Source organism: Convolutriloba macropyga, chromosome 7 (assembly GCF_964194025.1).
Source record: "Convolutriloba macropyga chromosome 7, txConMacr16.3, whole genome shotgun sequence".
In the NCBI taxonomy this organism is placed as follows: Eukaryota; Metazoa; Xenacoelomorpha; order Acoela; family Convolutidae; genus Convolutriloba; species Convolutriloba macropyga.
Genome location: NC_134474.1, coordinates 12,075,579 through 12,090,460, shown reverse-complemented (window position 1 = coordinate 12,090,460; position 14,882 = coordinate 12,075,579). Strand labels below are relative to the sequence as shown.

General features: G+C 35.6%; 1 protein-coding gene across 19 annotated transcripts in view; it reads right to left on the bottom strand.

Moving 5' to 3' along the window:
- Nucleotides 1-360: 360 nt before the first annotated feature.
- Nucleotides 361-14,882, bottom strand: part of LOC142342608 (inositol 1,4,5-trisphosphate receptor-like) — a 175,066-nt gene continuing 160,544 nt past the window's right edge. For all 19 annotated transcript variants that reach the window (XM_075394000.1, XM_075394013.1, XM_075394006.1 and 16 more), the window contains 6 exons: nucleotides 13,755-13,924; nucleotides 5,888-6,053; nucleotides 5,333-5,493; nucleotides 4,758-4,945; nucleotides 1,763-1,985; nucleotides 361-784 (listed from right to left, as the gene is read on the bottom strand). In XM_075394000.1, coding sequence (XP_075250115.1) covers nucleotides 662-784; nucleotides 1,763-1,985; nucleotides 4,758-4,945; nucleotides 5,333-5,493; nucleotides 5,888-6,053; nucleotides 13,755-13,924 — 1,031 coding nt within the window. In that variant the 3' untranslated portion in view covers nucleotides 361-661. The remainder of the gene's footprint in view (nucleotides 785-1,762; nucleotides 1,986-4,757; nucleotides 4,946-5,332; nucleotides 5,494-5,887; nucleotides 6,054-13,754; nucleotides 13,925-14,882) is intronic.

Here is a 14,882-nt window from a genome sequence, read left to right as displayed (position 1 = left end):
AGAGCAAAACTTAAATCACCCAAAAGGAAAAGCCAGGGGCGTAAAAGTCACTCAAAAAATGAAAACGCAAAATCAAGCAAAATCTTGCATATAAAAAACCCTACGTTTACAATCATTGTTTCGAAACTCGTTTGAAACAATTACCTTCGATTAATAAAGTTATTTAGTATGTATTCTAATGAACGGCAAAATCTGACACGAAGCAAAAAATTTTCAATCCCTTGTCACAAAACTTTTCTGCCATACGGTGGCAAGGGACGCGAAATCGAAAATCTCGACTTTCAGGTGGTCCAAAAATTATTGAAAGCACTACAAGTCTGTTTACAAGAGCGTTCTAGCCTTTGCACTGGAAAGAGAGAGTCTTTTGAATTGCCTTTTATTTATATAAATTGGCACTTATCAAATAATCCGATGATGAAATAAATTTAATCTACAACAAAAATATGGACAGTAACATTTCATTAATTTAAGTAAACAATATTATTAACGAGAAGTTAATATATGGTATGAAATTGACATTAAGAAATATGAATTCTCAATTAGATAATTTTAAGAATTTCATGAATAATTATTAAAATCTTTGAATATAAATTGGAGGCCATTTTAGTATTGCATCTGATCTAGTTTTTGGAGCAATAGAGGATAATTTGACAACTACAGATCAGTTTGTGTGTGTCGTTGTCGTATGATGAAGGGGGGCTGTTGATGTTCCAGTTGTATGGGGTGGTAGTCCAGAACCTGTCACACTGGGTCTGTGTCGCACACCTGATGGATCGGCAGCCAACTGAAAAGAAAAACATCCTTTTTTATATGACAAACAATAACAAACAGCTAAAATGAGACATTAGTGAACTTTTTACTTCAATATCTAAATTTAATAAGTGCATTGCAACTAAGAAGAAATGAGAGTATGTAAAAGATAAATCAATTGGCTATACTTTTAAATTTATATGGGATAAAAATAAATCCGGAACCCGCGAAAGCTTTACTCTTCAAAATTGTTTTGCTGTTTAAAATTGCAATACACTCACTAAGAAGCATTGCAAATTTAAACATTTCTGACTCAATGATATTCAATATTTCTATGAGCCTCTTAGTTCTCTTCCTGACACCTAACCATTGTAAACAATTCTCTCTAATGTGAGAAAAAGGGTTAACCATTCCTCTCTAGAGATTCTGATATCTTGGCAATAATAGAAATATTATTGCCAAGATATCAAAATCTCTAGAGAGGAATGGTTACCCAATTTTCTCAAATTAAAGAGAACTGTTTACAATGGTTAGGTGTCAGGCTCTAAGAGAACTTAATGCTCTCCGAGCGCTACCTGTTTATCCCGTTTTTGAGGACAAAAAGTCAAATGCGTCAGTAGGTTAGTATGCACTTGCTTAAAACTTAAGTCTTTAATCTCTCCGAGATCTTTCAAGTACCGGTAAAATTTCACTGAAGCCAATGACACACGAAAAAAGCAAAGCAATAATTAACGAAACTGGTTCACCAACTAAGCTCGACCGATTTGATCTGAAATGACTTGCGGGGGTTCATTCGTTTAATCGGGTCTAAATGGGTCGCTCAAACTGCCATTGACAGCAATTACAAGGGCCAAAATAATTGATCCTGATTTCTTTTTAAAACAAACAAGTGAAATGATTACCGCCAAATATAGCACAGTTGTTGTTAATCGAATTACCACGAAAAACTTAGCAAAGAAAATACAACATTTCATCTATAGATTATTTATAGATTTCATCAAAAAAAACTTACGTGGTCTCTCAGTTCGTGCAGCTGATGCATTAAGTGGTTGACCAGTCGATTGGTCTGGTCCAAATTGGCAGCCAGGGATTTGAACTCCATCTGGTACTGGTTGTTGACACAAGTGACGTGTTGCTCATGGCACGAGTTGCCCCCTCCCATGTTATTGCCAGTCGATGATCCCATACAGCTGATAGCCGATGATGTCTGAGACACTCCGAGGCTGCCGGGAGACCTGAAAAAAATCAGGAACTGTTCCCCATTTTTCTCATTTAAGATATGATGAACTAAATTGACATTAGTTCGCAATTATTATTATACATATGAAATATAACCGATATTCCGATCATTTATTACGCTATAGAAAACCTTGTAAGTGCAAAAACACATCAAGTTTCTTCGCAGGGACTCATTGAACATTTTTTTTTCTTAAACGATAAACCGCAGCATGCACATATTTCTCCAGGTGCTGGTTATCCTTGAACAACTTTCAGAAACTGTGGGTAATTCTCAAAGACACGAATAAATAACCCCAAACAACGTCCTCCAATAAAACAGAGCCGGCAGATTGCCGGAATAGCTGCGAAAGAATAGACTTGCGTGCCGTATTATAGAGATAGAAACAGATACAGATCTAAATTGAAAAAAAAAATCGACGCCGCTAAAAACACTAGGCTAAAATACATTCAGCGATAAATTAATAAAGCTTGTTTAAAATCATCCCACAGAAGCCTCTTATTAGGGACCTTTACTGCACATATGAGTTCCTTTAACCTTAAACAAATTCAAATGAAACTTAAATTTTAAAGTGCAAAAGTCATTTTTATTGAGTGAGGTAAGTCACTTATGATCAAAATATAATCACGCAAAAAAACTTTTGCTAGAGAGAACGAGAGAGAGAGAGAGAGAGACAGAAATGACGTCACGCGCGCAAAAGCAGTTATTGAGAGGAAGAAGTCATTAAGAAATTTTGACTTTTCAGCTTTGAGGTGTGAACAAATGTAAAACGAAAAAAGAGCGTCAGTCGACGAAACAAAAAAACATAGCAGGACAAGTCCTGTCGTACAATTCAAAGAATTTTTATTGAATAAACAGAAAACTAGACCAAGAACGGACTATGAATGGCCTGGGAAAACCATTTAGAAAAAAAATCGATCAAAAAAATTGAAAAACTGTAAAAATCAAAGTGAAAATGCCGCATGTGAACAAAAAACCACCAGCGAGAAAGCGAATTTTTGTTAAAACACGGTTTTCTCAGTATACTTTAAATTTAAAGCAAAAAAAATTCACGCCGCAAAACCACTCGCTTTTTCGTTCCACTTCCTGTTTCGACGTGACCAAAATCACTACTCCAATTTGACTTCAAAAATCATGAAAATGTGTGAACAGATCTTAAAAAAAACATAGCCGCAAGAATTCCAGAAACGACTCGAAGGAGAAAATTGTCCATACTTATGACTAAACAAACAGAACAACTATTGTGAACCCTGAACCTCCACAAATGCCATTAAAAATAAGGAAGAATAGAAACCGCATTCAAAAACAAACTGAACAAAAAAACTAGAAAAACTAAATGAGTTTTTTTAAATAGTACAAGGAAACATAGAGCCGAGTAAAGTTCCTTTGCAATTAGAGCAATGAAAACCTCGCAACATAATGGGCAAGCCGTAATAGGCTAAAAAAAATTTGTCTAAGATTCAAAAGAAACTGCAAAATAAAATTGGTTTAAAATTTCTCAAATTTTCTGTCAATTTTACTTAAAAAAAATAGATTTTATACCAAGAAAATTTGAGTCAATTGGTTTCTAAATATTCCTTAAGTAACGAGCTTCTATTAAAATCCCACTTAAAGCATTAAAACAAAAAAATAAGCAAAAAATCATTAAATTTCGTCTAAAAATCAGCAAAACTGATCAAAAACCTACAAATTATCATTAAACTCCAATTAACTACTTGAAACTTTCAATTCCTATCAAAACAAGCCTAAAACTAATACAATATCATAATCAAACCTCAAAACCATCAAAAGTTGGAAAAACTGCTTTTAAATGCCGCACGTGAACAAAAAAATTTCGCTCGCTTAGAGAAAATTTTTTCACACATCAATTTCTCGCTCTCTCAGCGGTATGAACAAAAACCACTGTCTTTTCGCTCCGCTCTTCACTTTTGTTCAGCGCCAAAATCACTCCAAACTTCTCGCGCGTTTCATTTCCCGCTTCAAAAATCACTCGAATAAAATTCGATTTAAAAAAAAGGACTTCTCCAATACTCCTCTTCGAGTCGTAAAAAAAAGACAGCGCCCCAATACAATTCAAATTCAAATTAAAAACATAGCCGGCAGATTGCCGGAATAGCTGCGAAAGAATAGACCTGCGTGCCATATAATAGAGATAGAAACAGATACAGATCTATATTGAAAAAAATCGACGCCGCTCAAAAAACTAGGCTAAAAAACATTCAGCGGTAAATCAATAAAGGTTTTAAAAATTTATTCCACAGAAGCCTCTTATTAGGGACCTTTACTGCACATATGAGTTCCTTTGACCTTAAACAAATTCAAATTAAACCTCAAGTTTTAAAGTGCAAAAGTCATTTTATTGAGTGAGGTAAGTCACGTATGATAAAAATCTAATCACGCAAATAACCTAAAAACTTTCGCTAAAGCGAGTGAGAAATGACGTCACGCGCGCAAATGCCGTTAGTGAGAGGGAGAAGTCATTCAGAAAATTTGACTTTTTCAGCTTTGCTGTGTGAACAAATGTAAAACGAAAAAAGAGCGTCAGACGACGAAACAAAAAAAAACCAAGAGCACCGCAATATAGCTACGCTCAGCTTACAGCTTCGCAGCTATAAAAAAAAGAGCACCGCAATATAGCTACGCTCAGCTTACAGCTTCGCAGCTATAACAAGAAATTTATAAATCAACCATGACTACGACTAACTAGAAAAACGCATATACTATCAGATATAATTGGAATGAGACAGTGAATTTAAGATTGAATGCTAACCCATAGCTGTTGGTAGACGACTGCGTCTGGCTTTGGTGGGAGTTGTTGGGATACTGACCCATAGCCACACTTGTTCCTCCCCCATTGGCCATAGTATTGCTGGTACCCATACCCATAGTGTTCTCATTATCCTCACTCACTATCAGAGACATTGCTCGCATGCGCGGAAACCAGTCCAGGTTACGATCCTAAATTACGTTCACTGTCTCGTCAACTCTGACGATTAATCAAGCAAACTAATCAATTAATCATACTTGCATTTTTACACTTGTTACCAAACATTTTATCATTTTCCAACTTGAAACTCACTTATTATATTTATTACCAAAATAGCACCAAAGTTTTTGTTTCTAACGGGTTGCAATTTATAGAAAACGCTTCCAATTTGACCAGAAAATTACCGGTGAGAACCCAGAAGAAGCAACTCCGCTGTCAGCGAAGCTGCTTAAGTTTAGGACTTAAGTTCGCTAAACTGCTCTTCAATCATAATACTAAACAATTGGTTTGCAGATTTTCAACATTTGTAAAATTTTAGCCCGATTCTCTATTGTGGCCTATTTGTATTTCAACATTACCTTGATGAGTGAGTAGACGTATGACTCTGGTCCCGTGAACTCCGTAGGATCTTTGACTTTGATCAGGACAATGAAGTAGAGGTAGTGCCACATGTTATGCTCAAACTTGATGTGCTCCTCGAACGACACCGACTTGTTGTCAAAGTTGCCACGGTCCAGACCTACAATTACAAAGTACACAGTTCTAAAACAAGTGAGCGATATACATTATCATCTCTCAAAGCAGTCGATAACTTACGGCAGGTAGTAAAAATAGTTGCCCTTTCATATTGAATCTATAGTAGGGGTACCGTTGGAGGTGGGGTTGCCGAAACAGTAAATCCGATATTGTGTACACCATAGGCTTCAGAAACAAAAGCATATATGACGTTCAGCGTTCGAAACAATGTTAGACACACACGTTTACAATAATTGCCTCAAACTTCATTCGAGAGAATAAATCAAATAGATACGATATTGAACCATTTATGAGTTTATTAATCTCCTCGCTATTAACCAAATAACATTCAAAATCAAGCGAGTAATCAGTAAAATTTATATTTTGGAAATTCTAACCACAAATGAAACAAGTATTGCGTAGGATGAGGTCTTTGTTCTGCTTCTCCGATCTGAGGTCTGCAAACGTGTCAATGATGACACCGAAGATGAGGTTCAGGACAATGATGATCACTATGAAGAAGAATAGAAGGTCGTAGATCACTCTCGCCACAAACAGGTTCTCCTACACAAAAAAGTAAATCAACTACAATACACAACAAATTTTCTATTCTGATTTGGACCCCCATAGCCGTTTATGAACCTCCAGTTACAAATTATGAGTTGCTATATAGCACGCTATCATGTAAAAAAAAAACGCGCGAGACTGAGGGGGGGGGGGGGGGGGGATAGATCCGATTATTAATTTGACATCCCAAGTTATGCAGCACACCTCGATAAGTTAGCCCCGCATCATTTAGTCGTGCATATGGGGTATAATGTTAAGCAATGAAACATTTAACCAAAATGTCCGTGAAACCGGGAAAATTTTGGTTAACCAATGTTGAGTTACATGTTTTCGAAGCTAAACTAACTAAAAAGAAAAAACGCCTCTCATAAAGTTAAGTTTTCACGAGTCGTTCATGAAAGAGCACGCTGTGAACGTAAGGCAGCCCTAGTACTTTTTAAATAAAAATGATAGCAAGAGGAATAGTTGAGTCCACCCACACAACCAATTTCATTTTAGATTTCCGCCATTACCAACAGCATGCCAAAGTTAGGCTGTTATATCAAAGCAAAACTCATGCAAAAAACTTTAAACAACAACAATCTCAAACGATAGCTTAGCCTGCTTCAAAAAGATTTTTATGTAGCGAAAAACCAGTGCATCAAATGGATGTCAACTGGAAAAACGCTTAAAAAACTATAAGCGGTCAACTATGATAATTCGATTTATTAAAACATATATACCAAACCCACACAACTATAGGGAAAATTATCTGACGCAAAAGGCACCAGTGAACTCCAGCGTCATCAAAACGAGAAAGAATGTAGAAAGTTGACAGCGGCAAACGGGGAAAACAGTCTATTTAGGGACTAGAAACTAATTGCAAGCGTGGCTTCTCGGTGCATTATAATTTCGGGGGAAATGTGGTTCTACTAGAAGCTTCTAAAGAATTTTGCATAGTTCGTTTTAATCCATAATCTTTTGCAATGCCAACTCCGACGCTTCGAATACTAATTTTTTGAGAGATCGGAGTAAAATAGGTACTTCCTTTTACAACCAGACGTTTCAAAATTCGAGTTCAAGAAATGGAGATACGAAAAACTTTTTATATAGCATTTTATGACATAAAATACTTGCATGAGAAAAATTGAATTGAAAAACGTACACGCGGCAGACTGTCGGAATAGCTGCGAAATAGACTTCCGTGCCGTAAAATACAGATAGAAAGCGATAGAAATGAGCTTAAAAATTATCCCGGCCGACCTAAAAACTTTTAATTCTCTCATTGCGAACATTTCTGGATGCTCGATTTTGTTGTAACAAAAGACATAATTCCTGAATCAGTGCAATTTAGGTCACGCAAAAAGCAAGAAATCAAGCGTGAAAAATTCACTGAAAAAGTCAAAGCAAAAAATTGTAAAAGGACGAAAGCGCGAACAAATGTAAAACGACGAAAAAAAGCGTCAGACGAAGAAAACGTAGCCGGCAGATTGCCGTAAAATAGCCGCCGTTGACGCGCTTGACGCACATGGGGATTGAAACAGAAAAAGAGAAAAGACAAATTGAGTGAATTTGTTCCGTTTTTTTCAGTGTCGAGAGAGTTTCTAAGTTGGCTTGATTCAGCTTCTAAACTGAAAACTAATAAGCTCAATACCGATATCAGCTAGCAAACACTCTAATGAACTTTGATTACCTAATTCTCAATGACTAAATGACCGGGCTTTATCGGTTTATCCCGTTTCTTTTGACTTTGCTCTTTTGACCTTAACTGTATTCACTACATTGCATATTTCAATGCGCAAAAGAATTCAAAAACATCTCAGTTGAAACAGTGAGTGAAGTAAGTCAGAAGTCAAACGTGAAAATCATGACTTATCTAAAACGAAAAACGTGATCAAAAGGTAAAGCGAAATAAGAAAAAAACAGAGCAGGAGAAGTCCTGACGTACAATTCAAAGAATTTTCATTGACTAAACAGAAAACTAGACCAAGAACGGACTATGAATGGATTGGGAAAACCATTTAGAAAAAAATCCGATCCTAAAAATCGAAAAAACAGTGAAAATCAAAGTGAAATTGCCGCATGTGAACAAAAAACCACTAGCGAGAAAGCGAATTTTTGTTCAAACACCGTTTTCTCACTCTATTTTAAAATTAGAGCAAAAAAGTTCACGCCGCAAAATCACTCGTTTTTTCGCTCCATTTCCTGTTTCGGCGTGATCAAAATCACTACTCCAATTTGACTTCCAAAAACATGAAAATGTGTGAACAGATCTTTAAAGACAGCGCCCCAATACAATTCAAATTCTTTGAATTGTAATAGCAGGACAAGTCCTGGCGTACAATTCAAAGGATTTTTATTGACTAAACAAAAATAGAACTAGAACGGAGTATGAGTGAATTAGGAAAACCATTCCTAAAAACCAAACAAAAAAAACAGAAAACAGAAAATCAATATAAAAATGCCGCTAGCGATAACAAAAAAACACTAACGAGAAACGCAAATTTGATTCTAACAAAAAACTAGGCCTGGAATGAACTATGAATGGATGGGGAAAACCATTTAGAAAAAAAATCCAATCCAAAAAAAATGAAAAAACAGTAAAAAAACAAATTGAAATTGCCGCATGCGAACAAAGAACCACTAGCGAGAAAGCGAATTTTCGTCCAAACACCGTTTTCACACTCTACTTTAGAAATAGAGCGAAAAAGTTCACGCCGCAAAATCACTCGTTTTTTCGCTCCATTTCCTGTTTCGGCGTGACCACAATCACTACTCCAATTTGACTTCAAAAATCATGAAAATGTGTGAACATATCTTAAAAAAAAGACAGCGCCCCAATACAATTCAAATTCTTTCAATTGTAATAGCAGGACAAGTCCTGGCTTACAATTCAAAGGATTTTTATTGACTAAACAAAAATAGACCTAGAACAGAGTATGAGTGAATTATGAAAACCATTTCTAAAAATCAGATAAAAACAAAAAAAAACAGAAAACAGAAAATCAATATAAAAATGCCGCAAGAGATAACAAAAAATCACTAACGAGAAATGCAAATTTGATTCTAACAAAAAACGAGGCCTGGAATGAACTATGAATGGGGGGAAAACCATTTAGAAAAAAAATCCAATCCAAAAAAAATGAAAAAAACAGTAAAAAAACAAATTGAAATTGCCGCATGCGAACAAAGAACCACTAGCGAGAAAGCGAATTTTCGTCCAAACACCGTTTTCACACTCTACTTTAGAAATAGAGCGAAAAAGTTCACGCCGCAAAATCACTCGTTTTTTCGCTCCATTTCCTGTTTCGGCGTGACCACAATCACTACTCCAATTTGACTTCAAAAATCATGAAAATGTGTGAACATATCTTAAAAAAAAGACAGCGCCCCAATACAATTCAAATTCTTTCAATTGTAATAGCAGGACAAGTCCTGGCTTACAATTCAAAGGATTTTTATTGACTAAACAAAAATAGACCTAGAACAGAGTATGAGTGAATTATGAAAACCATTTCTAAAAATCAGATAAAAACAAAAAAAAAACAGAAAACAGAAAATCAATATAAAAATGCCGCAAGAGATAACAAAAAATCACTAACGAGAAATGCAAATTTGATTCTAACAAAAAACGAGGCCTGGAATGAACTATGAATGGGGGGAAAACCATTTAGAAAAAAAATCCAATCCAAAAAAATGAAAAAAAAAACAGTAAAAAACAAAGTGAGATTGTCGCATGCGAACAAAAAACCACTAGCGAGAAAGCGAATTTTCGTTCAAACACCGTTTCCACACTCTTCTTCAAAATTAGACCAAAATCACAACACCAATTTGACTTCATAAATCATGAAAATATGTGAACAGATCTTAAAAAAAGACAGCGCCCCAATAGAATCCAAATTCTTCGAATTGTAAAAAAAAACGCCTAAATAAGTCCTGACACTATTCAAAGAATTATAATTGACTTAACGATAAAAGACCTAGAATGGACTATAAATGGATTCCGAAAACCATTTAAAAACATAAACGTGGCCAAAAGCATCACTTCGAAAATCAAAAAAGTGTGAACAGATCAAAAAAAGACAGCGCCCTAATACAAATCTTTCAATTGTAAAAAAAATCAGGAGCATCGCACTGAAGCTCTGCAAATCCTACAGATTCGCAGCTATAACAAACAGAGCGTTCTCCCCAGTAGAGAGCAATTTAGGTCATTTTTTTAAAAAAAAATGATTTTGGTCTGATCTTATATGAAAGATTAATGTAAATTTATGAAAAGCTTGCATTTTCCTGAAGGAGTGCAGATCTAAGTATCTTCTCCATTTGCTCCTTGAAGCGCAGGTCTTACAGCTGTGAAAAATCAAAAACTTGAAAAGCGAAAATGTATTTTATCTCCTTTCGTTGACTCCGATTTTTACAGTTTTCTGAACGCGGTGAACTTTTAACGCGTAAGTCGACAAAAACCTTTTTTGTTTCCTTTAACACGTCGATCATCTTTATCAACAATGACAGAAAATTTTACAATTGTTTTATTCTATCAATAGAAAAGAACCTAAAATGTCAAAAATAATCTTTATTTTGATTTAGAAAACACTTGATTATTCCTCATGTAGTGTTTACATATATAATGAAGTAAAGAAGTGCAGAACATAAGCTTATGCCCAAGTCAGCATTATTTAAAATATAAAAATTAACAGCAGTATTTAAACAAAATGCCTTTTTGAGCTATTTTCACTGAAGAATAGAGCCAAGCTTGCGGTTGGACAGGTCGAAATATTAAGTGCAAAAGCACATTGCCGAGCTTCTTTGTTGATGATTAACAACTTCAATAGAACGCGCATTTCAAAACTACAAAAGTTGCTCAGAAACAAAACATTTCGCCGATGATCGACAAATAAGTAGAGAACCAACATTGTTATTCTCCTAAGAATTGTTAGGAGAGCTAACTCGCCTCAGTTTTGGTAGAGACCTAGACCCAACGTACTCGAATGAAAGCCACAAATAACGTTTGAGAGAGCATTCGTTTGATCAGCAGAAAAGTAAGTTTCAATTAAATGAAAAATATTAATGCTGAAAAACTGGCAATATCATTACTTATGATCGAAACTAAGGTTTGACAACGCTAGGCATATAACAAGATTCCCTCTGCATGCAAAAAGTACGATATTCTAAAAAGACTGCTCTCATCATTAAGGTTATGAAAAAGGAATCATTGGAATGGAAGAATCCGAACAAAGGAAACGCGCCTCGATTTTTCCAGCAACTGCGACACATTTGTTCTAAGAGTAACACTAATGCGCCAAAATGCTAACGCTGAATATTCTTTATAAACCTCGTCATTCATCTCTTTGGACCTCAAAGATCACGCTTTAACTTATTAAACAATTATAGGTAATTTCGGACACCCCCTCCCCCTCCATCAATGATGTAGCAGAGGGAATATTGTTATGTTACACACTCACCCCTTCCTGAAAATATGCACATGAATACCACTGAAAGCCAAACATGAGAGAGAAAATGATAGATAATTACTAGCCAGTTTAGCAACCAAACTGACGAGAAATAGCCACTATATATCTGAATAGATTCGGTGTAAAGAATGGCAAAAAGGGAATGCAGAAAGTGATAGCGGAATCCTAAAGAACATGTCAAATAGGTTCGTGCTTGAAATGACATTCAATTCATACCCATTAATGACACTCATATATTTAGCATGGGCAGTTATGAACAAAATAAAATACTCAAAACATTGTAATTAAAGGATCAGTTCATTTTCACTTTAGCCCCACTTCATATTAAGCCTGACACCTACACCCACCTCCCTCCCAATAAAGGTACATGAACAATAGCTCCAAGGCAGTTTATGATAATTTAAAGTCAGCTCAAACTCATTGCTTATTTTTGATAAAGATACGTCAAGCCATTTTTCAATTTTCTTAATATAACCGTAGCAAATCAATACTTTTCGTGTCAACGAAAAGAAGTCCAATAAATAGTCTCTTCACCTTTTGAAAAGCAACCAATGTTCTACAAGAATGTGAACACTCAATCGTTTGCCCTTTAGTAGAATTTCAAGTGCTTAGAGTGCTTAAGCTGCTAGGAAGGCAGAAATTCAAGGTTAGAAGGTCACTTTTAGTTTTGTAGCCCAAAATGGGGCATTATTTCAGATTTTTTTTATTTTTCTAGTTTTTGTTTGATTATTCTCTAATTGAGGTTTGTCAAAGTTGACAAATGTCTTTTACAAGCTATACTTACTTGCTAGGGCCATTTCATGAGCTTTTGGTTTGCAAATTTTTTGACAATTTTTGTCATTTTTTTTAATTTTTCGGCCTCAGGGGCCATAAAACCACATCAAGGGTTTAGAAATAAGTTGCCGCCTAATTTCTAATGGCAATGGAACGGTTTTCAACATTTAAATGTCACGAAAAAGACTTTCTATTTTTTGAAGTCTTTTCTAAAATTTTTGTCATTTTTTTTTTTAGTTTTTCCAGCCTCAAGGGCCAAAAAAGCTCCTCTAGGGTTTAATGATAGGTTTCTGCATAGTTTCTATGGAATGGTTTTAAACTTTTAAATATAACGAATTTTTGCAATTTTTTTGATAAAAAAGTTTTTCAATGTTTCTTAAATTTTTTGTAATGTTTCTAGTTTATCGATCTTTATGAGCCAATGCAACTTTTTAAGGCTTGAAATTGGGCTAAAGAATAGCCTCTGGAGACAATGAAATCATCAAGAAACTAATATCAAAAATTTTAGCAACATTTCTTAAAATTTTCTATAAATTTTAGTCATTTTCAAAGTTTATGAATCGTTACGGGCCAATGAAACATTTTTAGGTCTTGCAGATGGGTTACTGGACAGATTTCAAGAGAAAATAAGTAGTTTTGACTTTCTAATATTGCGAAATTAGGAAACTTTTTTCAAATTTTCCAACTTTCAATTTTCTTAAGTATTTGTCATATTTCTCAATTTTTGCCATTTTTATTGGCCGGGGTATATTTATTTGGATCAAACTTGGCCTTCAGAGTAAACGCCTCGAGAGTTTTAGTAATGATTATATTCTTGTTTAGTTCATTTTTGTTTGCTACAGCTGGTCAGGTAAAGTAGTTCTAAGTTATTCATTCAATTCTTTGAATTGTATTTCATGACTCGTGCTATGAGGAGTCAGGGACTGTTTATTTCCCTCCGTGAACAAAAACTTATTTTCATAAGCCTGTGTGAACAAACTGAAGTGTGCTTTTGCACTAATAATAATTAACTTAGCCTGATACTGAATTCTTCTCGAACGACAGGCGGAGGCAATTTAATTTAGAGGGGTGGAGGGGCGTTACTTAAGAATTTTCTACGGGTGCAAAAATACCGCCCCCATAGGATGGAAATCTGACATCTTAACCACTAAGCTATACCGGCTTTGACTCTCCGTCGCTTACAATCGGCTTTGATTCTTTCTTTCGGAATTAGAGCAATGAGTTTCGCAAAAAATAATTAAAGGGTGAAAAAGTCACTTAGAAGCAAAGACTATTCTAGAAAAGGCGCAAAAATGGTCCAGCGACAATGTTGTATTAAATAAAGACACGCGTTTACAATAATTGCTTCAAACTTTGTTCGAGAGCAATTAAACAATAACAAGTTCCCGAAAGTATCAATTAAAGGTCTTCATATTCCGCCAGGTGGAAAAGAAACAGTTCAAAGAGAGGCAATTGCCCAACTAGAAAGAATACCAACAGAGCTAGCGGGACTGCGAAGGACATCCCCGATTCCTCCTCCTGATCTGAGTCCCTTGTTGAGTGAGGTGATGATACACATTATAAGCGTCTCACACGCGTACTCCCTGTCCTCCGTCGTCTGTTCACGTGGAATGGACAGAACCCCCCTCTCGTCCACAAGTGACTCATCTGCACACAAAAAAGAGAAAAAAATTGATTTGGGTTTTTCAATAGAAGGTCAAAAATAACTAAAACACATGCAGAGCAAATTAAACGCATAAACAAACCACTGCAGCACGCGCAAACTTGGCAACTAGAGTAAAGAAACAGATTAAAGCTAAAATGACGGAAAGGACCGGGTCAGATATCATGCAATTTCAGATCATTTTTGAGGGAGATAAACGGTTGTACATGCAAACCACGTACTCTTATCAGCAGAAATTACTTCGTTATTGAATTCACATTTAGCTGAATATTTAATTTGGTCAGTTACGTATATCCGAAACAGTATCTTAAGTGTTTATTTGCGAGTTTTTACTAAGGAGAACAGAAAATTAAGAGTTCATTTTCATCAAGAGAACTTCAGCTCGATGAAAAACTCCAAAACTTTTTTTTAAAAAAAAAACAGGGTACAGCTCGATCAAATGGGTTATTCAAATGCGACTAATTGCAACCCTCCCCAAATATATGGAATTTCCAGCAAACTATTATTCAGACAGCTCAAACATGACTGAATGCCCTCTCTATACGAAAAACGACCTATCTATACATAGCTTAGCAAGGACAAGTCTCTCAGACAAGTTTTAGTCCTTGACTACGTAGACATTAGTATCCTTCAATATTTGTGCACTAACTAACAAAAATAGAACTTATAAAACAGCTTCAGATAAGTAATCGTGTATCGTAACGTAACGAAAACTGAAGCACTGAGAAAAAAAGAAGAAATACTTGACCGACGTCGGGCGATTTGCTCTTAAACGACTGGCGAGCAGTTAGCTTTGTCAGTAGCTAGCTAGGGTTTAGGGAGGCTAGCTTTAGCTTGGAGGCGAAGGGAGGATGAGGCCATACGTTTGAGAGCAATTAATGAAAAAGACATAAAACATCCCACGTACGGCCGGAAAAGAGCCTGCAATACCCCACTGGCCGA